Source organism: Heteronotia binoei, chromosome 2, assembly GCF_032191835.1.
Source record: "Heteronotia binoei isolate CCM8104 ecotype False Entrance Well chromosome 2, APGP_CSIRO_Hbin_v1, whole genome shotgun sequence".
NCBI classification, from domain to species: domain Eukaryota; kingdom Metazoa; phylum Chordata; class Lepidosauria; order Squamata; family Gekkonidae; genus Heteronotia; species Heteronotia binoei.
In genome coordinates, this window is record NC_083224.1 from 97,960,061 (window position 1) to 97,985,011 (window position 24,951).

The window sequence follows — 24,951 nt, forward strand, 5'->3', positions numbered from 1 at the left end:
ATATTTAAAAACAACAATCTTACTGATAACTTATATTATTTTGCTTGCTTTCCTGCACTAGCACATTACATCATGGTTTAGGGTTGCCAAGTCCAATTCAAGAAATATCTGGGGACTTTGGGGGTGGAGCCAGGAGACTTTGGGGGTGGAGCCAGGAGACATTAGGGGTGGAGCCAAGATCAAGGCTGTGACAAGCATAATTAAACACCTGGGGATTGGCAACCCAATCAGCAGTAGCACCTCCACGCTCAGGTGTACCGGCTTTGGGCGGGCCGTTGGAGACCCTGAACTCTTCCTATGTGCTTTTTTCACGCGTCGCCCTCTGGGGCACGGGAGAAGCGCAGCAACATGCACGATCCCCGTTCGCCCTCTGGCATTCCCAAGCCTCCCTCTCTCTCTCCCCTTTTGCAACTGGGGGCGAGATCCAGCCCCACTGCCCCTTCCCTACTGGACAGGGGGGGGGTCTCTCTTACCTGCCGTCTCCTCCCAGCTCGCTCGCCTTCGCCCCCGCCCCGCATCAGCCGCCCGGCCGCCTGCAGCCATTTTCCACTTCTCCCTCAGCTGTTCCCCGTGTGGGAACGAAGACGACTAACAGAAGCCCGGGTCCTGCTGCAGGGCATGGCGGGAAGCATAGCTCCGCGTCTGGAGCTCATCCCCACAAGCCAATGGGAGGCGAGCGGCCTAGAGAACTACAAGCCTGGAAAGCTGCCGTGCTAGGCATGCTGGGAGTTGTAGTTCTTTCTAAAGGTGGGGAGAGGAATCGCAGAGCGGGGAAGGGAAGGGAAGGAAAGGAAGCGGAAAGGCTCAAGGCTGTTCCAAAAGGGGCGCCAGGCGGGGGTGGGTTGTTCTTCGCAAGGCCTCCCTGGCACTTTTTTTTTTGCCATTGCGATTTGCAAAAGGCCGCTCTGCCTCCAAATGCCCCAAGAGCGAGTGGCACCAAAGTGGCGCCATTTCCCCACCGCTTCCGAATTTTGGGAGGGCGGGGGAGGAGGCTTCCATATCGGGAGTCCCCTGCCAGGGCGGGGGAGTTGGGAAGCCTATCATGGTTTGATTTTAAAACATTACAACACAAACAAATCCAGCTTATGAACTGTTTTCACTGAGATTCAGAAGAGCAGGAAGGCATTTTGTTTACTTTGCCTTACATTATGTAAACAGAAATATGGGAAATTCAAGTCAACCTCACATTCCCTGACCTCTTTTGCATTCTACTATCTGTCTCTCTCTAGCAAAACAGATGCCAAACAGTCTTAAAATTCTTAAATGAAAATCATTCCCTCTCACAAGGTCAACTTCATAAAATACAGAAAACCAATCAATTAAATCACAACATAAATAGACACTCCACATATTCAGCGTTCTGTACAACTCTTGGGAGTGTCTGAAGTACAGAATCTGCTCTTCTGCAAGCTCTCATTTTAACGAAACCAGGGCAAAGTTGCCCCGCAGAATCATCTGGCAGCAGTCCCTCCCTGCTCCATTTATTGCCAAAGTAGTGCTAGCTGCCAGAGAGCACAATGGTCCTATCTGCCCCACAATCCATTCACATTGCTTGCGGCACTGCTCTTCTGCAATCAGCTGAAAGTAAAATTATAACTGTGGTTCTGCAAGCATTTATTGCAATACTAAGTTCCCAATAAACCTGTAATGTTCACCCCTAGGTGTAAGACCTTGAATCCATTTATTAAGAAGTAAACCCTATTCATTTTTATGACTGACTTCCTAGGAAGTGTGTTTAAGATTTCTATCTTGCTGTTCCTGATATTCATACATCATATGTAAGTGCTTTTATATATAGTAAGCAAATTTATTGTTAACGGTTAATTAACTATCAATAGTTAACTCACTATGCTTAAATTCAACATCTTTGGGGCTACCTTACAAAGTACTGCAAGAAATAATTTTCACAGCAATCTGTGAAAATTCACAGCAAGGTGGTTAAAGTGTAGCATGTTCAAATACTTTCAAAAATACTATTGTTGCTCTGACAAAACTAACACTGTACATAACTGTAGGTATTATTCATTTATGTGTTATTATTAATATAATAACTGACTGGGTCACCACAGAAAATCCTTAGGGTTCTGGTAAACACCAACTGATCTGGTTGGTGACTATCAGTAATATTTTGCTCTGGATATATGCTGTCTCTTGAATACAGGTCTTTAGAATCAGATTTTAATTTCAACATCCCCAATGTTTTAAATGCCAAATGTTTTAATGTCTTTAATAGTTTAATACTTAAATTTAAATGTTTTATCTTTAACTTCTATTTATGTTATATTCTTGTGTTGTAAGCCGCCCTGAGCCACTTGTTGGGAAGGGCGGGATAGAAGTCATAAAATAAAATAAATAAAATAAATTTAGTATCCAATGAAAAAAATGCTTATTACATAATGGGTAAGGAAAGTTATCTGAAGGAAGAGAGTTCTTTCTGTCTCCTCCCATCTTCCAACAAATATTAACATGATAGGAATTGAATTCTAGATGACAACACATTTCAAGGAGCCCAGGGCTGTACGACCTCATTTTACAACTCTGCAAGGTAGGCAGGATTGAGACTTAGCCAGTGAGCTTTATGATCAATAGGTTCTTACATTGAAACATAACATTTTGGTTCTGAGTTGGTCTCAAGGCTTGGTGAGAAATGCAGAAATTGTTGCAGCAGCTGGGAACAGTAACAACAATGCTATTGAGGTCAGCGTTCAGCTCAATGAAAAGTTATCCCTAAAGTCCAAAACTGAATAATTTGATTTCAAAAGAGGGAACTTTACAAAAAGGAGGGGAATAGTAAAAAGGAAGTTGAACAGGAAACACAAGAGAGTCAAATCCCAAGAAGATTAAAATCTACCAGGGACCGGGCCTTTTCTGTTATGGCCCCTTCCTGGTGGAACCAGCTGCCGGAAGAGGTGAGGGCCCTGCAGGACCTTGCTCAGTTCCGCAGGGCCTGTAAAACAACCCTCTTCCGGCTGGCCTATGACTAACTGGCACAAGAAACTAAGTGTGGTTTTACTAGACTTCTGCTGTCTTTAATGTTTTAAATGTTTTAAATGCTTTAAATGTTTTAAATGTTTTAACTATTTTAACGGTTTAAATGTTTAAACCCTATTTATGTTAGATTCTATGTTGTAAGCCGCCCTGAGCCACTCGTTGGGAAGGGCGGGATATAAATCATAAAATAAAAATAAATAAATAAAAATAAAGATGCTTGGAAGCTATTTAAAACCACACTAACTGAAGCCCAGATAAAATGCATTCCCCAGGTTACGAAAGGCATTGCCAAATCTAAAAGAATGCCTGTATGATTAACAATGCAAGTCAAGGAAGTTATAAAAAAACTAAAGAGGCTTCTTTTAAAAAATGGAAGTTCTACCCCAATGATTGAACAAAAGGGTCCACAGGCTCTGGCAAAAGAAATGTAAGTAAATAATTAGGTATGCAAAAACAGATTTTGTAGATCAGGTTACTAAAAGCATCAAAACAAACAAAAATTTTAAATATCTGGAGCAGGAAGTCAGACAGAGAAGCAGTTGGGCCTTTGGATGACGAAGGAATAAAGGGATTGCTAAAGCAAGATTGTGAGGGGGGGCAGAAAAGCTCAATTAATTTTTTGTTTCTATGTTCACTGTGGAAAGTGTGGGGCATGTGTCCACACAACAGCCCCCCTTTTCAGGAAAGGAATCTGAAGAACTGAATCAAATTGAGATAGCAAGAGATGAAGTTCTAGACCTAGTGGGGAAATTAAAAACCGATCAGATCCTGATAGTATATACCTGAGAGTTCTTATGGAACTCAAATGTAAGACAGTTGATTTAGTTACCTATATATGTATTCTATCACTAAATTCAGCTGCTGTAACAGACTGGAGAGTAGCAAATCTGTCTGTCCCTGGCAAATTAGTAGAAAATGTAATCAAAGATGAAATTATTAGGCACAAAGAGGAACAAAGCCTGCTGATGGAAAATCAGCATGCTTTCTGCACCATGAAGCTTTCAAGTTCTTTGGGAAAGTGAACAATCATGTAGACAATGGTGACCTGGTAAACATTATATACATGGACTTTCAAAAGGCTTTTGACATGGTATCTCACCAAAGACTCCTGAGTAAACTTAGTAATCATGGGATAAGAGGATGGTTCTCTAATGGATTAAAATTGGTTAAATGACAGGAAGCAAAGAGTAGGAATCAATGGACAGTTCTCACAATGGAGAGAACTAAGCAGCGGGTCCTGCAAGGATCAGTATTGGGGCTGGTATTATTTTATTCATAACTGATCTGGAATTGGGTGTGAGTAATGTAGTGGCCAAGTTTACAGACGACACAAAATTATTCAGGATGGTGAAAACAAAGGCTGACTGTGAAGAGCTCCAAGAGGATCTTCACACACTGGGTGAGTGGGCAACAATGTGGCAAATGAATTCCAATGTAGATAAGTGTAAGGTGATGCACAAAAAAGTGACAAAAAATCCCAACTTCAAGTATAGGTTAATGGGGTATAAACTTGCTGAGACTAAGAGGGGGAAAGATCTTGGGGTCTTAGTAGATAGCTCAATGTCAACCTAGTGTGCTGCAGCAGTGAAAAAGGCAAACTCTATGTCAAAGATTATTAGGAAAGCAATTGAACATAAAATGGCTGATATTATGATGCCCCTACAGGGTGGCCTTGTTTGGAATGAGGTCACTGTATCTCCAAAAAGACATCTCAGAGCTGGAAAAAGTACAGGGGAGGGCAACCATTATGGGGTTAGAGCACCTTTCCTATGAGGAAAGGCTTAAGAATGTGAGACGTTTCAGTTTAGAAAAGAGATGACTAAGGAGGGACATGATAAAAGTTTATAAAATTATGTCCAGGGTGGAGAGAGTTGACAAATAGAATTTCCCCCCTCTCCCAAAATACAAGATTTTGAGGGCATCTAATTAAGCTGATGGGCAGTAGATTCAGGATGGACAAAATTTTTATTTATTTTTTTTATTTATCTGGGATTTATATCCCGCCCTTCCCACCGATGAAACACTTTTTAATTCAGACAATGATTAAAATGTGGAATTCGCCGCCAGAGGATGTATTGAAGGCCACAAGAATAAACTGCTTTAAAAGGGGATTCAAACAATTCATGGTGGATAAGTCTATCAATGGCTACCAACTATGGTGGCTGTGAGGAACCTTCACATTCAGAGGCACTAAAACTCTGAATCCCAGAGCCAGGAAGCAACATCAGGTGATTGTTTCAGTCTCTATGCCCTATTGTTGCCTGGTGAGCCACTGTGTGAGACAGGATGCTGAACTAGATGGACGATGGGTCTGATCCAGCAGGGCTCTTCTTATGGTCTTAACATTCTATCACTACATTGCACCAAATCCAAAGCAACATATGAACCTAACTCAAGCAATGGTTTATCTAGCCTGGTATTGCTTAGTCTTATATATAGCGATACTCCAAGATCTTACATAAAGTTCTTCCTGGCCTAGAGATATTTTATTTAGCAAGCTTTCTACCCTGCCTTTCTGGTCTTCATAAGGTCACCAAGGCAGCTAACAAATTAAATCATACAAATTAAAATACCATCTTAAAAACCATCAAAAATAACAAACAAATATCATTAAAATATTTTAAAATCAAACTTACTACACAAACAATAAAAACAAGTTAAGACATTCCAAAGGAAGGAAGGAGATATGGGACTTTCTGCATGTAAACCATTAATTCTACAACTGAGCCCTTCCTTATGAAGTCTGAAATGCTTTGGAATATACTGATGCCTGCTTACATGAGATGCAATGACACAGAACATGAACAATTTTGTCTGCAGAGTCCTCCCAGTAAGAAACACAAATCTACATCTGGAAGTTTACTCAGTCAAAGCTGTAGCTTAAGCTGAACAGACTTATCTTTGACAACAGTCCCATAAAGAAATTAAAGGTGATCTCTAAAGGGTTAATAAGTGTTTATGCGTAAGCAGATGTGAGAGCAGATAAATCTCCTTTTGTGTGTCAGAAGAGCTTAACATCTGCTTTGCACTATGTAATCCTACTAAGGAAATGCAGCACTTGCTTTTCCTTCTCTCTCATAAAGAATAGATATTCTCTACCTATAGCTTTTTCAGGCCAAGTTCAGTCTTCTTTGATTTTTGGTATGTTATGGAAGGCAATTTCTTCTGAGAGTTATACTCAGGCATGTTAATTGTGGATCAAAACCTGCCTAATTAATAGGAAGCAGAGAGTGAGTATAAATGGGCAGTCTTTGCAGTGGAGGACGGTAAGCAGTGGGGTGCCACAGGGCTCAATTCTGGGTCCCATGCTCTTTAACTTGTTCATTAATAATTTGGAGTTGGGAGTAAGCAGTGAAGTGGCCAAGTTTGCAGGTGACACTAAATTGTTCAGGGTGGTGAGAACCAGAGAGGATTGTGAGGAACTCCAAAGGGATCTGTTGAGGCTGGGTGAGTGGGTGTCAACGTGGCAGATGAGGTTCAGTGTGACCAAGTGCAAAGTAATGCACATTGGGGCCAAGAATCCCAGCTACAAATACAAATTGATGGATTGTGAATTGGCAGAGACTGACCAAGAGAGAGATTTTGGTGTCGTGGTAGATAACTCACTGAAAATGTAAAGACAGTGTGCGATTGCAATAAAAAAGGCCAATGCCGTGCTGGGAATTATTAGGAAGGGACTTGAAAACAAATCAGCCAGTATCATAATGCCCCTGTATAAATCAATGGTGCGGTCTCATTTGGAATACTGTGTACAATTCTGGTCTCCACACCTCAAAAAGGATATTATAGCATTGGAAAAAGTGCAGAAAAGGGCAACTAGAATGATTAAAGGTTTGGAACACTTTCCCTATGAAGAAAGGTTAAAACACTTGGGGCTCTTTAGCTTGGAGAAACGTCAACTGCAGGGTGACATGATAGAAGTTTACAAGATTATGCATGGGATGGAGAAAGTAGAGAAAGAAGTACTTTTCTCCCTTTCTCACAATACAAGAACTCATGGGCACTCAATGAAATTGCTGAGTAGTCAGGTTAAAATGGATAAAAGGAAGTACTTCTTCACCCAAAGGGTGATTAATATGTGGAATTCACTGCCACAGCAGGTGGTGGAGGCTACAAACATAGCCAGCTTCAAGAGGGGATTGAATAAAACCATGGAGCAGAGGTCTATCAGTGGCTATTAGTCACTATATATATAAAAGCCATGAGTGACAACATATTGTGTTATAATTATTAGCAGCAATGGATGAAATAGGAAAAGGCAAGTCATAGTCCCTACAAGTTAAATCATATATTTATGAAATATTTTGTAGCAATACTATGAAGTAAAAATTATCCCCTAACACTCAGATGTGGGATAGAAAATTTTTCAGTGCTTTATTTTTCTGTGGGTTTTTTTTTTCATTTCTGAAGATTTAGACAGTAGATATAAGGTATCTTGATCCTAGCAATGTTTAGTCTAATTGTACACTTAAGGGACAATTGCTTATTTATTTTATGGGGGTGGATAGGTTCCCTCTCTCTCTCTCTCTCGGCTTGGCTTCGCGAACGAAGATTTAAGAAGGGTGCAATAGTCCACGTTTGCTGCAGGCTCGCTGGTGGCTGACAAGACCAATGTGGGACAGGCAGGTCCGGCCACAGCGGCTGCAGGGAAAGGTCTGATTTAGGGTTGGTGCTGTAGCAGTGCGATTCTTCCTCAATCTCCTTTTGTCCTCAAGACCAGCTATGCGTGCGTTCTCAAAGGAAGAGACAGCCTGGTGGATGGTGTGCCTCCATGCTTTGCGATCTGAGGCTAGGTCAGACCACTGGTGATGGTTGATGTGACAGGTGCTAAGGGATTTCTTCAAGGAGTCCTTGTACCTCTTCTTTGGTGCCCCTCTATTTCGATGGCCGGTGGAGAGTTCGCCATACAGGGCAATCTTGGGAAGGCGGTGGTTTTCCATCCTTGAAATATGCCCTGCCCAGCGCAGCTGCGTCTTCAACAGCAGTGCCTCGATGCTGGTAACCTCTGCCCGCTTGAGGACTTCAGTGTTGGTCACAAAGTCACTCCAGTGGATGTTGAGGATGTTGCGGAGGCAGCGCTGATGAAAGCGCTCAAGGAGTCGCAGGTGATGACGGTATAAAACCCACGATTCGGAGCCATAGATGAGGGTTGTCATCACAACCGCTTTGTAAACATTGATCTTTGTGCCTTTTTTCAGATGCTTGTTGCTCCACACTCTTTTGTGCAGTCGGCCAAATGCACGGTTTGCCTTTGCCAGCCTGTTGTCAATCTCCTTGTCGATCTTGGCATCTGAGGAGATGATGCACCCCAGGTAGCTGAACTGCTGGACTGTCTTCAGAACTGATTCACCCACAGTGATGCAGGGAGGGTGATAATCTTCCTGGGGTGCAGGCTGGTGGAGAACTTCTGTCTTCTTCAGACTAACTTCTAGGCTGAATAGCTTGGCAGCCTCTGCAAAGCAGGACGTCATATGCTGCAGAGCTGATACCGAGTGGGAGACGAGTGCAGCATCATCAGCAAACAGTAGCTCTCGGATGAGTTTTTCCATTGTCTTGGAGTGTGCCTTTAGTCGCCTCAGGTTGAACAGGCTGCCATCGGTGCGATAGCGGATGTAGACACCATCGTCCTCATCTAGATCTACTGCGGCTCTTTGAAGCATCATGCTAAAGAAGATCGTAAAGAGAGTTGGCGCGAGAACGCAGCCTTGCTTTACACCTGTGCCTATTGGGAAGGGCTCCGAGAGGTCGTTGCAGTGTCTGACTTGGCCTCGCTGGTCTTCGTGTAGCTGGATGATCATGCTGAGGAACCTTGGGGGACATCCTAAACGTTCCAAGATTTGCCACAGGCCTTTCCTGCTAACGGTATCGAAAGCTTTGGTAAGGTCGACAAAAGTCACATACAGGCCCTTGTTCTGTTCCCTGCATTTCTCTTGGAGCTGCCTGAGAACAAATACCATGTCGGTGGTGCTCCTGTTAGCTCTGAAGCCGCACTGGCTCTCTGGGAGGAGTTCTTCTGCAATGGTGGGCACCAGTCTGTTCAGGAGTATTCTGGCAAGGATTTTGCCTGCGATGGAGAGAAGGGTTATCCCCCGGTAGTTGGATAGGTTAGGTTAGGGGAATATGTATTGTTTGATATTATGTAATGCACTAAAATTGTTATAAATTTAAAATGAAATTAAAAACAAAATTGGAAAAAAGATTCATTATTCTGAAGCTTTACTGATTAACAACAATGGGTGGATGCTATCACCAATAAAATATTAGGCAAGGTTGTCAAGTATCAGAATTGAAATTAATGCTTTCAGGTGATCATCCCTCATAATTTTGAGAGACAGTACACATACAGTTTACTGAGTTCCAAACTGAGGTGATATAAAACCATAAATACATATAATAGAGTTTGTACATGTGGTTTTTTTTAAAACCAAATTGTGATGTGCAGGTCAAATCAAAACCAAAGCTAAAATTCTTATACCTCTTCTCACATGACAGAATGGATACTGTCAGCACCAGTCTGTTAGTACCAAGTAATGTAGGTAATGAAGGTCTCTAGTATTCACTGGGCCCCCAAGGCAACCGGTAGACAGCCACTGTGTGAAACAGGATGTTGGACTAGATGGACCACTAGTCTACTCTAGTGGGGCCCTCTTACGTCTGGTATAGGGGACATGATAGTGTGTTTTACTGTAAAGTGCTTGGACATAGGACTTCTGCTGCCTTCTTATCTATGGCTTCCCTCTTCCTCTAGAGACTAGGAACTAGGGAAGGTCAATGGAAATAGGGATGTCTTCCCTCTGATCTGTTCCCAGGACATAAACTGGGGCCCTGATTTTTTTATTTTATTTTTTACTATGGCTGTTCATAACTACTGCCTTCCCTCCTTCCTTGCTACAGGCTTCATCTATTTATTTGTTTGTTTGTTTATCTAGATGCTAGGATGGAATTGTGAGCTTCTGGGCTGCCTGACTTCCATTTTCAAAAGGAGCCCTCAAAGGAGCTTACAATAAGATTCAAGAGTAATCTTAAGTAGAAGATCAATTTAAAACATTATGACATTAAAAATTAAAACACACTTAAAATAGGGTAAAAAGTCTGATTTTTAAAAATGGTATTTATTTGTTTAATTATGTTTTGAAGTTATCTAAGCTGGTGATCATTACCATATTTTGTGGCCTGTGACCTTAAACTGTGGGGCAGGATTTCTTTTTTTAAGGGCAGTAACTGTATTGTACCTGAAATGACCTGTCCTACTCTCAAAGGTGTGGTGATAATAATATCCAAAAGCCAAAAAATGGGAACAGACTTTGGCATAGCAAGGGCTACATCTGGAACAAATGCACTTTCATATAACTGTGTGTTCCCCAGGAAAATACATGATGGAAATCTGGGCCACTTATAGCTCCCTAGGTTTTGCACTGCATTGCATTGCATTGCAACAGCATATATGCATTTTTTAAAACTTTTTTTAACGGGTACATACCTTAGGTACAGGCCTCAGCCAACATACAAATACACTCTTTTACAGAGTATGAATGCTTTAGAGAATTTCTGTTATCTTGTTGAAGTTCTACCAACCAAATTAGATCATTATTATTATTCTCAATTTACAGGAAGTAGGAAGAAAATGAGTGAAAGTTTCTTACGAACACCTCAGTAAGTTAGTATTTAAAACAAAACTTCAATATTAATGTCAAAGCAGCCAAGGGGATGGAGAAGAAAAGCTGGGTTGAGGCATTAGCACTGAGGGATAGGGTGTCCCCCCTCCCCATTTTCTTGTTTTAAAGTTCTCACTCTCCTGATACTGCTGTTTATGCCACAAGGGAGAGACATATAGCTTTTGGCCTCTGTTTTAAATGAGTCTCACAATCCAGTTACAAAATTGGCACAATGAAATAAAGAAAAATTACAACAGAGAAGAACAATCAGCTGTGACATAAGGACAATGACCATTTCTCACTGTCCCATATCCACAGAACTGCTTGTGGACTGTTAAAATGCATTTCTACTAAAAATCTGCACTTTTGGCATGCCAGTCAGTATTGTAACTCAGATGTATTTTATATAAAGCACATAAAAATATCGACCATAACTGAGTTTGAATAGCTTCTGACATTTTAATGGCAGCATCTTTTATGTACTAGTGGCACTACAGCAGGTCACCCAAATAGGACAGGTAGCATAGATATTCCCCACCCAGCACTTTGCTTCTGTGGAAAGCTCAACATTTTTTTGAATATTTGTTAATAGGGCAATATAAATGATTTTCATTACTAACTACAGTATTAAACAGTAATGACAATATTCTTAAAAAGCAGCTTGCAGCACTGTTTTATCTACCAGTTGAATAGTCCATCAAGGGAACCATTATCAGCTCAATGCCTCTTTGCAGGAGCCATGGGACTGCTAATCCATTTCAAATTATTGTAAATGCACATAAATACAAAATAAAATATTTTTAAAAGACAGATGTAACACAGAGACAATGCCTGCAACTTCAAAAAGTTTTGCTGGCTTTCATTCTCTAAAATTGGATGCATAAGGGTTGGGATAATTTGCTGTGAACAAACTAAACAAGTCTGAGTTGTGCAACTATCTTCCCCGAAACATACCCCTAATTCATTTACTAATGACCTGTACTTCAGAGGTTAGTTTCTTCTGACATCTGTATAAACTGCACAACACGTTTTTTTTTTCAGAAGGTTTAATCCACTAAACTATGCTTCACTGTTTTCTCACAATCCCTTAAGTGACATTTTACATAACAGTTTTAACATTTCAGGCATTGAGAGAGGTGAAAGAGAAACCACCCGAAACACTTGTTATCCAGAAAATGTAACAGACCTATTGTGAAAGTATTTCAATTGACATGGAAACACAGTACCTTGGATGTCAGATCCCGATGAAAAATGCCTTTATAGTGAAGGTAACTTAATCCCAGAGCAATGTCCAGTGCCAGTTTCACTCTCACTGTCCAGGGCAGATGCTGGTTACTGTCTAACAACTGTTCCAGGTTACCACAATTGATGTACTGGGGAAAAACACCACATTTAAAAAAAACAGTTAAGACTGTCCACAGTTCAAAACAAGGCAGTTCTAGAGAAGTACTGCCAAATTTTCAAATGGGGATGGATTTGTTAATGACTTCTTAGTCATCTAAGCTCATCTAGTTTGTCAGGAAGTCATCAATGCACATGGTAACAAAATACATCTATCAGTCCAGCCTTCAGAAATGGACAATGTGCTTTTAAGAGTCACATCTGCTAAGTGTCAAGAATCAGGAAATTCAGATGTAGATAGCATAAGTACCCAACATTTTCTTTATATTTGCACTTCTCCTTTAATATATTCAAATCAAATATAGCAAATCTGAATTCAAATCAAGGTTCTGAATATCCAAGCACCATTGCATTAACATAAATCAATTACCCAACCACCATATGACCCACTGAACTGTAATCAGGGGCAAACTGGCCATTAATGCCACCAAGATTTTTCCCAGTTGGCTAAAGGCCTGGGAGGCACCTCCAGTGGAAGGGCTTCTAGTTTCCTGGCCCCACTGATGGACCTCCTGATGGCACCTCATTTTTTTGACCACTGTGTGGCACAGAGCGTTGGACTGGATGGCTTATTGGCCTGAACAACATGGCTTCTCTTATCTTCTTAAAGCTGTCATCATTATCACTGAATTTTACCAAATCACGTATTGGTCTATTATGCACAGGTGTTTTCCCTTGCTTTCACTGTACATATCTGCTGGGTTTTCTTTAGTATTCTGCATTGATTCTCCTCCCTTCAGTGCTCAGTTCGCTTTCTGGTTACTGTTTCCTTGGGTTTTCTGAGAGTGTTTTTGTGGCAATTTTCCCCTTGTTTCATTTCTAAGCCAAAGGTAATTCAAGAGCTTACAAAATCCCATGGATTCCCCCCTTCTCCTTTTTGCTGCCCCTTTGAGGTCACTCTCCACCCACATCAAGGTAGTTCCACCCACTTTCTGCCATTCTCCCCGCTTCATGATTGTACAAGCTCCATTTCCCCTCTTAATGTTCCTTAAACAGGTAGCATGAGACTAGCAATATAAGACTAGCCTTGGATTGCTGAAATAAAAAAAAATAATAAATGACAGGGAAAAGTTTAAAAGGAGAGCTGCAGAAGGTTTAGTACCCTGCTCATATTGACTTGAAAGGGGGATTGAGCAGGAGGAAAATGGCAGCGTCCCCAGCAGGGAAAAAAAGGATTTAGTGCTGTATGCAAACAAAATAAAAGGGGTGGGGAGTCATCAGCATGGAATTGAATTGACATGAAATATAAAAAGAGAGAGACACTGGGATGGGAAGCCTAAAGCTTTGAAAATATTTTCCCCTTTTATGCTTTAGGGAACAAAGTTTTCTGGGGGAACCATTGTGGCAGTCTCTGGAAGCCTAACATTAAGATGACGGCTGAGCCACATAGGCCTTCTGTAAACCACCAAATTTAAGAATAGCTTGGGATCGATCCATTTGGAGAAACAATGCAATGCACACAGGTCAAGCTTTAAAAAACTGCCAACATTGTGACCAGTGTCTAGGATCAAATTAGAGAATCACAAAGAGAAAACCATGCACATTTGCAAAGAGAGCAAGAAATTAGTATTACTATGCAGCTGCACTAGGGCATTGGCGAAAATACTCCCCCTTTTAATTTAGTGGCACAAGATTTAAAAAGCTCTCCAGAGTTTCTGCCAAAGGGCCCCATACAAATTTCAGCAAATGTGCAAAGCAAGATGGAGTTGCAGCCAATTTTGCACAGGTGTGCACACATACATGTTGCCAGCAATCACAGCTTGCAATGCCAGTGTCAGTGGGCTCTATTGTGCATTCTATACACTCAACATGTTCCTCTATATTATGAAACTGCATTTCCCCCCCATTTTTCACAGTGGCTGACAACACAGCAGCAAATCCCCTAGTGCTCAGCAATGTGGAAAACAGGGCTCCGCAGCTGCTTGTCAGTTCTAGAAAAAAGTCTGATCAGTTACAACAATGGGTTTTCCTCCTTTGCCTGCCAACAAACTAACCCTAAAATGCATGTGCAAAACCTGAATCACAAGGATTTAAATGGAAGGTGCTTGCTGGATGCTACTGCATCGAATTTTTTAAAAACTTTGGTTGCCACCCTCCCAGATGTTGCAAGTGTTGTTCCACCCCAATTTAGAATAGCAAGTATTTAAAAATTGCAGCTGCAGAATAAATACACTAGAAGAAAAAAATGGTGCATAAGGCAAGCACAGAATCCAAAGTCAAGACTAAAGGGCCTTCTCAGTGGCAACACCAATGCTGTGGAATGCTCTCCCAGAACCCATAACAGCCCTGCGGGATCTCTCCCAATTCCACATGGCCTAGGTTTGCCAATCCCCAGTACTTTATTTGCTACCTAAGATCCACAAATCTGGTTTCCCGCCCCCAGGTAGACCTATTGTTTCAGGGTCCAATTCTTTGTTGGAACCCCTTTCCAAGTTTGTGGATTCATTTTTGCGACCATGTGTCTTAAAAATAATATCTTTTATTAGGGACAGTAGCGACTTTATTAGTAAAATAGAAGGGAAAGTTTTGCCTGATAATGCGGTTTTCTGTAGGCTGGATATTACTTCTTTAGGTACCAACGTCCCCCTAGAAGAGGCATGTCCTGTGGCGGAGACTGTACTTAATAGTAGAACCTGTCTTGAGCCACCTACAATTTTCTTATTACAACTAATGGATATTATTTTTGAGAATAATTATTTTTGCTTTCAAGAATCTTTCTATTATCAGATCCGGGGGGTTTCAATGGGAAGCAGCATGGCTCCCAGTATTGGCAATTTATTTATAGCAAAATTGGAAGGAGGATTTTAATTGTAACCCCCAGGTCAACTCATTTTTTTCTGAAATTATAATTTTCCATTGTTATATTGATGACCTTTTCCTAGTCCTTAGAGATGGTTCTCACTTTGAATCTCTTTTAAATTGGCTAAATACTGTGCATTCTGCCATCAAGTTCACAGGGAAGTCAGAGTCAAGCTCTCTCTCTCTTTTAGACGTAACCGTGTATCGGAGTGAAGCAAATAAGATGGCTGTCAGACCTTTTTCTAAGGACACAGATCGGGGTTCTTACATTTTTCATCCATATCATTTAAGGGCTAATCTACCTTTTTCACAGTTTCTAAGAATTAAAAAAAAATTCCACAACAGAATCGGATTACAACACACACAGGGAGTCATTGTGTAATAGTTTCTTACAGAGAGGGTTCCCAAATGAAGTGATTGCGAAGGCATCACATAGAGCACAAGGTGTTCAGAGGTCTACTCTATTGCAGAGAACGATTAAAGAAAGGCAATCTAATATTTCATGTGCAATTGACTATATACCACATGCATTTGCGATTAGGAGAATAATACACAAACATTGGCATTTGCTATTGGAAGTTCCTGGCTGTAGAGAATTGCCCTTTGTTGGCTTCCGTAGAACTCGATCTTGCAAGGATTTGCTTATACACTCAAATATGGCCAAGACCGTGATGCCACCTTGTGGCCCTCTTGGGCATTATCACTGTGGTAACTGCAATTTATGTTCTCAGGCTATTCAAACTAAGGTTTTCTCAAAACCTAATAGCAATTTTCAGTTTAAGTTGTCCCATTTCAGTAATTGTAACACATCTTTAGTTGTGTACGCAATTTTGTGCAGCTGTAACAAAATTTATGTAGGAAACACGACTAGACCTATCAGAACACGGGTGGCTGAACATCGCTCCTGTGTTAAAATTAAAAATCTAGAGGCCCCGTTAACTAACCACTATCTGGAAATGAACCATAGTATTGATGACATGAGATTTATTGTCCTGTACAAGCATTCGGTAAGTTGGATGACAATGCTAAGAAATGTCTGCAACGGGAAGAGACATTCTCGAAATTCCGTTTGCAAACACTGGCCCCAAAAGGGTTAAACAATTGTATAGATTTTTCATGTTATTTATGAATTCAGTAATATTGTTGTTGGCTTTTTAAGATTGTTAACAGGTGTATGTAATCAAGCGATGGATGTATCTTTAAAACTTGGTGTTTTGGAGGAATGGTTGTGGTAATACGCCATTGGAAGTTACTGTGTGTGCTTGTGTATGCTTCAGCTTTCATAACTGGTGGTAAGCTTTCATTATTCCCTATGGAGATTGATTCCCATAGGGTATAATGGAGAATTGATCTGGGGGTATCTGGGGCTCTGGGAGGGGCTGTTTTTTGAGGTAGAGGCACCAAATTTTCAGCATAGCATCTGATGACTATCCTCAAAATGCTCTCTAAGTTTCAAAAAGATTGGACCAGGGGGTCCAATTCTATAAGCCCCCAAAGAAGGTGCCCCTATCCATTATTTCTAAGGTAGGGAAGGCATTTAAAAGGTGTGCAGTTCCTTTAAATGTGATGGCCAGAATTCCCTTTGGAGTTCAATTGTGCTTGTCACAACTTTGCTTATGGCTCCACTCCCAAAGTCTCCTGGCTCCACCCCCCAAAGTCCCCAGATATTTCTTGAACTGGACTTGGAAACTCTAACAGGGTTTTCCAACTGGCCTATAATAATTAAATGGGAGAAGGCTGCCACTTCTATGCTACTGAGCAATAACATCAGAAGGACCACTAACAGATAAACAGAACTATAACATCAACATAATCTGATCTGCCTATATAAAAATTTTCTGAATACAACCAAATATGTAGTTTTAAATTGTTTAATTGTTTAAGCTTTAAAATTGTAACTTGAAATTGTTGTTCTAAAATGACTGTTAGCCACCCTGAGTCCGCTTGTGGAGAGATGGGATAAAAATCTAAGGTAAAATAAATACGATAAATAAGGTTTACTGCTCTGAAAATCTGCAGTAAGATGCATGCATAATAAGCCACTGTTAGTTTGTGGAAATTTACAAATAACACTGGTACTCATTGGAAAAAGTAACAATTCATTTACAAATTGACATTGGATTGACTTTAACCCTTCCATGATTTAAGGCAGTTTGCCTTTACTTGTGAACTACGAATTAGAATTGCAAACCATGACTTGATGGTTGTTTTAAAACAGGAAGGGCAGGAATTGTAGCACATGAGGAGGAACAAGAGGTGTAAGAAAGTGAACACTTGTATCATGTATCTGAATCAAGCTACTTAAAAAGCTGGAAAGTTAGAACATAAGAGAAGCCATGTTGGATCAGGCCAATGGCCCTCTGCTTCATATTTTTATCTAAACCCCTCCTGAAGGTGGCTATACTTGTGGCCGCAACCACCTCCTGTGGCAGTGAATTCCACATGTTAATCACCCTTTGGGTGAAGAAGTACTTCCTTTTATCTGTTTTAACCTGTCTGCTCAGCAATTTCATCGAATGCCCACGAGTTCTTGTATTGTGAGAAAGGGAGAAAAGTACTTCTTTCTCTACTTTCTCCATCCCATGCATTACCTTGTAAACCTCTATCATGTCACCCCACAGTCGACGTTTCTCCAAGCCAAAGAGTCCCAAGCGTTTCAACCTTTCTTCATAGGAAAAGTGTTCCAGCCCTTTAATCATTCTAGTTGCCCTTTTCTGGACCTTCTCCAATGCTATAATATCCTTTTTGAGGTGCGGTGACCAGAACTGCACACAGTACTCCAAATGAGACTGCACCATCGATTTATACAGGGGAATTATGATACTGGCTGATTTGTTTTCAATTCCCTTCCTAATAATTCCCAGCAAGGCGCTGGCCTTTTTTATTGCAAACGCAAACTGTCTTGACATTTTCAGTGAGTTATCTACCATGACCCCAAGATCTCTCTCTTGGTCAGTCTCTGCCAGTTCGCACCCCATCAACTTGTATTTGTAGCAGGGATTCTTGGCCCCAATGTGCATTACTTTGCACTTGGCCACATTGAACCGCATCTGCCACGTTGACGCCCACTCACCCAGCCTCAACAGATCCCTTTGGAGTTCCTCACAATCCTCTCTGGTTCTCACCACCCTGAACAATTTAGTGTCATCCGCAAACTTGGCCACTTCACTGCTCACTCCCAACTCTAAATCATTTATGAACAAGTTAAAGAGCATGGGACCCAGTACCGAGCCCTGCGGCACCCCACTGCTTACCGTCCTCCACTGCGAAGACTGCCCATTTATACTTACTCTCTGCTTCCTATTACTCAGCCAGTTTTTGATCCACAAGAGGACCTGTCCTTTTACTCCATGACTCTCAAGCTTTCTAAGGAGCCTTTGATGTTTGATGAGGAATTTTATCAAAAGCTTTCTGGAAGTCAAGGGAAACAACATCTATTGGGTCTCCTTTGTCCACATGTTTGTTCACCCCCTCAAAGAAATGTAACAGGTTAGTGAGGCAAGATCTTCCCTTACAGAACCCATGCTGAGTCTTCCTCAATAACCCGTGTTCATCAATGTGCCTACTCATTCTGTCCTTGATAATGCTTTCTACCAACTTTCCTGGTATTGAAGTGGCCTGTAATTTCCCGGATCTGACTGGCCTGTAATTTCCCGGATCTCCTCTGGAACCCTTTTGAAAGATGGGAGTGACATTTGCTACCTTCCAGTCCTCAGGAACGGAGGCAGATTTCAAAGAAAGATTACAGATTTTTGTTAGAAGATCCACAAGTTCAACTTGGTATGCCATCCGGACCCGGTGACTTATTAGTTTTTAATTCGTCCATCAGTTGTAGGACCTCCTCTTTTGTCACCTCAATCTGACTCAGGTCTTCCAACACCCCTTCCAAAATTAGTGGTTCTGGGGTGGGCAAAAAGTTCTCATCTTCCACAGTGAAGACGGAGGCAAAAAATGCATTCAGCTTCTCAGCCATTTCCCTATCCTCCTTCAGTAATCCTTTTACCTCATGGTCATCCAAGGGCCCCACTGCCTCCCTGGCTGGTTTCCTACTTCTAATACATTTGAAGAAATTTTTATTGTTGGTCTTTATGTTTTTTGCAATATGCTCCTCATAGTCCCTTTTTGCCTGCCCGATCACAGTCTTGCATTTGATTTGCCACAGCCAGTGTTCCTTTTTACTAATCTCACTTGGACTGGTTTTCCACCGCTTAAGGGTCTTTCTTACCCTTTACAGCTTCCATTACTTTGTTAACCATGCAGGCCTTTTCTTATGCCTGTTTGTGCCTTTTCTAACTTGTGGTATATATTTTATCTGAGCTTCTAGGATTATAGTTTTAAATAATCTCCAAGCTTCCCCAAGGGTTTTGACCGTATTTACCTTTCCTTTCAGTTTCCTCCTCACATGCCTCCTCATCTCAGTGAATTTACCCCTTTTAAAGTTAAACGTGGTTGTGGCGGTCTTTTTGGGCAACTCCCTATTTATACAAATGAAATCAATAACATTATGGTCACTGCTTCCAAGTGGCGCAATCACTTTTACATCTCTCACCAAGTCTTGGGCATTACTTAGGACCAAATACAGGATCACCCCACCCTTGGTAGGTTCTGAGACCATCTGCTCCATAGCACAGTCATTGAGAGCATCAAGAAACTCAATCTCTTTCTCTCGATCAGAACACATACTGACCCAATCAATCTGCGGGTAGTTAAAATCACCTATTACGACACAGTTTTTACGTTTAGCCGCTATCTTTAAACCTTCCATCATATTATAATCGTCCTCTCTCTTTTGATTTGGTGGGCGATAACAAACTCCCATAGTTAAATTTCCCTTTGGGCCCTCTATTTCAACCCAAAACATTTCTAAAAGGGAATCTAATTATCTGACCTCAGTCTTACTGGACCGTATATTCTCTCTGACATACAGAGCCACCCCACCTCCAACCCTTCCCTCCCTATCCTTCCGATATAACTTATATCCAGGAATCACCGTGCCCCACTGATTCTCCTCATTCCACCAAGTTTCTGAAATTCCCACAATGTCTATGTTTTCTCCCAACACTAAAACATTCCAATTCACCAATTTTACTTCGAACACTTCTAGCATTTGCAAACAAACATCTATAATTTCTCAGGCAAGCTAGGCCCGCCACCTTCCTCCTGCCGCCTCAAGACTCTGGCAGACAGTCCATACTGTTTGTCACCATCACAGTGGACAAGTCTGATCCGTTACCCGGTAGAAAAATAGCAGCCAACCCTTCATCTCTTTGAGACGAGTCCTCCCAAACCAGAGACATTTCATCTCCTGTCGGCTTTCCCCCAAGATTTAGTTTAAAAACTGCTCTGCCACCTTTTTGATTTTAAGTGCTAGCAGCCTGGTTCTATCTGGGGACAAGTGGAGACCGTCTCTTTTGTACAGCTCCCGCTTGTTCCAGAAAGCATCCCAGTGCCTAACAAACGTAAACCCTTCCTCCTTACACCATCACCTCATCCATACATTGAGACTTCTAATTTGTGCCTGTCTCTCCTGCCCTCATGTGGAACAGGTAGCACCTCTGAGAAGGCTACCTTGGAAGTCCTGGCCTTAAGTCTCCCGCCTAGCAGCCTAAATTTTTCCTCCAGGACCTCACGACTGCATTTCTTCACATCGTTGGTGCCAACATGCACCACGACCACAGGCTCCTCCCCAGCACTGTCTATCAGCCTACCTACTACACGTGTAATGTCCGCTACCTTCGCGCCAGGCAGTCAAGTCACCTACGGTCAGTACGCGGTTTTGCCACCCAGCTGTCTACTTGCCTAAGGATTGAATCACCAACTACCAAAACCCACCCTCTCCCCCTGCCCAGGGATGGTTTCTTGGCGCAAAAGGATTCCCGCTCACCAACTGAAGAAGAGGTCTTTTATGAGGGCTCATTCCCCTTATCCTCAGCACGGTGCCCTGTTCCCTCTCGACCCTCATGCTCTCTGGCAGCAACGGGGCTGCTATGTTCAGAGTGGGGCTCATCTAATACGCCCCCGAGAGTCTTCCCCAAGTGCCTAACTGACCGTCTCTGCTTCTCCAGGGCAGTCACCTCGGCCTCAAGGGTACAAACTCGTTCCCTGAGGACCAAGACTTCTGTATATGTGTGTGTGTGTGTGTGTGTGTGTGTGTGTGTGTGTGTATATATATATATATATATATATATATATATATATATAAAATATACAGTCCTCTTTAAATGCTGTTTGTTTAAGTGGCTCCCCTTCTGGAGGGTCAACTTACCTTATTGGGAGACCAAGGAAATCAGGGATCTGGGTTCCTGGTCCTTAGGGAACCCCTAGGCGAAGAGCTAAAGGGCCTCTTTGGCAAGGTGCAGCTTAAAATCAAGTTACTTTTATGGAAAGATTTACTCTGATTTTGCTATTAGCAGAAGTTGCAATTTTGTGTTGAGCTTTCTGCAACTCTGATTGCATATATCAATATGACTGGATTTAACAGATTACTTTAGCATCAATAAAGTTATTTTTATAAGTTTCACGATCACTCTTGCATCACATTTCTCCCTTACACAGTTTCAAGTGCACCTTTCCCTCCACACTTTTTTTTTTTACAGATAATGACAGTTTGATGCTGATATGCAACAAACATATTTGCCGCATCAAGTGCAGAGTTGTTCCAACTGTAGACACTATGCAGGATCTGATAACATTTTTTCTGTGCAAACCCAGCATGCATGGAAAATTCAGACAACTGGCAACTGAATCCAATTTCATGCCTATTGTTCATGTGGTTTCAGAGTGTTTTTTTCATTACAACTGTGATTTAACCTTATCTATTAACACTGTTATCACATGAGAAAAAAGCAAGGCACGGTCTCCTTCTGTGATGAATATTGACCTAGAAGAAAGCATCTCACAAAATACTGAAACGGTGTGTTCATTTATTTTCATTTTTAAAAACTATGTACCACAATTGCTAGCACCACAATTGCTCATGATCAAGAATCCTGGATGAAAGATATTTAGATATCTGCTACCTAAAATCCCACCATTTTCTTTCTTTTTTTAAAACAGATTTTATTGAGTTTTCCAAAGGGTCTGGGGAAGGAGGGGAAGGAAAAGACAGGAAAAGAGAAGGGGGAAAAAAATTCTGGATTACTTAGCTCACTTGTATTTTCATCATCCAAATCTATGGATATATAACAAACATAACTGCAATAAAATAAGTACAGCAAGATGTCTATAAGCAATATACATATCACTATATTAATTCTGTGTGTCCATTCATTTATGGTGCGAGATTAGCCTGTTATTCAAGTCAGGATTCCCATATTTGTTTGAAACCAATTATAGAATGGTGACCAAATGTCTTTGTTTCTCTGGGTATCCCCTCCCCTCAATGCAGTTGAAAGAGCATCAATTTCTGCTACTTCAATTTTTTTCTTTCAAATAACAAAATCTCACCATTTTCTGATGAACATGATCAGCACAATCAAAAGTTGTGCTACTGCTGTAAGAGTGCTATAAGAGCACTTTGCAGTTTCAAATATGCAGACTCCACAAAAAGGAAAAATGCCGTATTTTTCGGTCCATAAGACACTCCGGACCATAGGACGCACCTTCCTCCTGGGGGGCGCTCCCTCCGCAGCCAGCGCTCGCGAAGCGCTGGGTTTGCAGAGGGGGCGGGTGCTTCCTCCATGCCTGTCTGCCTGGCTCCAGCTCTGATGCTTAAAGCAAGCGCCGGGATCGGAGGGCGCGATCCTGGCGCTTGCTGTAAGCATCAGAGCTGGAGCCAGGCAGACAGGCATGGAGGAAGCACGCTGCCCCCTCCGCAGCCGGCGCTCGCGAAGCACTGGGTTTGCGGTGGGGGCAGCGTGGAGGGATCCCAGCGCTTGCTGGAAGCAGAGCTGGAGCCAGGCAGGCGCGGGGGAAGCGCCGGGATCGGAGGCGGAGGCAGCGGATCCCCCCCCCCCGGAGGAAGGTACGTCCTATCGTCCCTTCGCTCCATAAGACGCACACACTTCCCCCCCACACTTTTTTTGGGGGGGGGAAAGTGCGTCTTATGGTCCGAAAAATACGGTATTAACCAATTCTGCTAGATAGGGATATTTTGCGACTGATTATAAGTATTGTTTTAAAGCTGGTTTCAAAATTCACTTGGTTAGTATTTAACATTGAAAAAGACTTAAAATAATTTTAATTATAAAGAGAAGTTACAGTGCAATCCAAAACAGAGTAATGCTATTCTAAGCAAACTGACTTCGGAGGATTTAAAGATTAGGTTTAGGATTGTATAGGAATGCACACTGACTGGTTTCTGTATTTATTGCTTGGATTACTGTATTTATTGCTTGGATTATTGCTTACCATTCTGTGACTATTGATATGCCAATAAAGGTATATGATGATGATGTTTTGGTGCCCCAACTCCACAGCACTAAAAATTCATCCATGGTCATCTACGTAGTTTTGAGAGGGTCTACAAAGACTGTGTTGCACAGTACTTTGCAAACCTAGGCATTGGACCAATGGTTTCTACTCCGTATCAGAGAGATAGCATAATATAGAATAAATTAGGAAGAAAATGTGTTCATGCAACTCTAGATTCTGCAGTCCTGATTGTTTTTTCTCTGAATCTGCCAAGCACCTTCCAATTTTTATATTATGACATTGTGCAATCCATTGGTTTTCATGTAAAAACTAGCACTTGGTGAAATATAAAAGCCCTCTGTAAATCAACAAATGTAAAAATTGTGGGATTGAGAGTTCACAACATTCTGGTGAGACACAGAATGGTAAGCAGCTGGTTCAATGCATGTAAAAAAATGGTCAGATTACATTTAAGACAAGACTGGCTCATGGGCCTGATTCAGCCCCCGGGTCACACATTTGACACCTCTGGTCTAGATAGGCTGGCAGCTGGTGCAGGGGAGGAGTGAGAGGTCTTGGTCATTTTGCCACCGATGACACTGGGAAATGTAGTTGTGTAGTCCTAAAGGAAAAATTTAGGTTACTAGGCAGAAGAAGTAAACCAGAACTTCAGAAGATAGCATTCTCAGAATCACTATCTGTTCCATATGCAGGACCAGCTATTCAGGCAGAGCTTAAGGGTATCAGTGCATAAATGAAAAAAAATTATACTAGGCACTGGGAATCATGTTACGTACTGGGAAACTTTCTGGGATGAACCAAACCTGTATGAAAGTTTCAGGCTTCACTTGGAACTGAAGTGGAACCAAGCAGCTGGCACTTAATATCAAAAAGCTTGCAGAGTAGCTTTTAAGCTGTCTTTGGGGACACCCAACAAAAGCTGGAAAACCTTAAGTTCAGGATGACTCATCTCAAAGGTATGATGGGGTAAATATTCAAGGAAATATTCTTGGGAACGACTAGAACTTATTACAATAGGGTGGTAAACAATGCCCATGTAAAGAAACCAAAGAGTTATATGAAGTAAGGATCATTGGAAGGGGAAACAAGGTATAGGTGTCTTATAGGAGATTCTGAGCCAAGATGGGGGAGCTGGAGTGCTTGGTGGTAAGTGACAATTTAGATATAGAAGATATTTCAGAAACCTGGTAGACAAAATAGAGAAGAGCATGTTGGGGTGGTGTTACTCTGCATAGTGAAAACAGCACAGAGTGAAATAAGCTAGCAATTATAATGGAATAAAGATGTAGATGTTCTTGTACTGACTAGCAATAGGGAACTCAATACTATTGTCCAGTAACTCAAAGTGATGAGAGATTTTCTAATGGGCAAATTAGAAATGAATAAATCCCCAAACCTGAATGACATCAACTAAATGTTCTTTAAGAACTCAAAGTGAAAATGTTGCTCTTCTAACCAGTTGGGATTTTGCTGCAAAAACCACCTCCTTACCAGAGAATGCAGCACCATTTTAAAAACAGATGTCCAAAGGACATCCAGTTAATTACAGGACAATTAGCCTATTGTCTGTTCTGGGTAAATTAGTAAAAACTATTAAGAATAGAATTAAGCACATAAAGGAAAAAAGCCTGCCGAGGAAAATAAGAAGGAATTCTACTAAAGGAAGTTCAGTCTCATCCACTAGACATGATATACTTAAGACTTCTAAAAAGCTGCTGACAAGGGACCTCAC

General features: G+C 41.5%; 1 protein-coding gene across 1 annotated transcript in view; it reads right to left on the minus strand.

The window, feature by feature from the left end:
• The window catches only part of TESK2 (testis associated actin remodelling kinase 2), a 148,606-nt gene that overhangs the window by 46,037 nt on the left and 77,618 nt on the right, over positions 1 to 24,951 (minus strand). Inside the window, exon 5 of the mRNA XM_060231721.1 lies at positions 11,873 to 12,019. Coding sequence (XP_060087704.1) covers positions 11,873 to 12,019 — 147 coding nt within the window. The remainder of the gene's footprint in view (positions 1 to 11,872; positions 12,020 to 24,951) is intronic.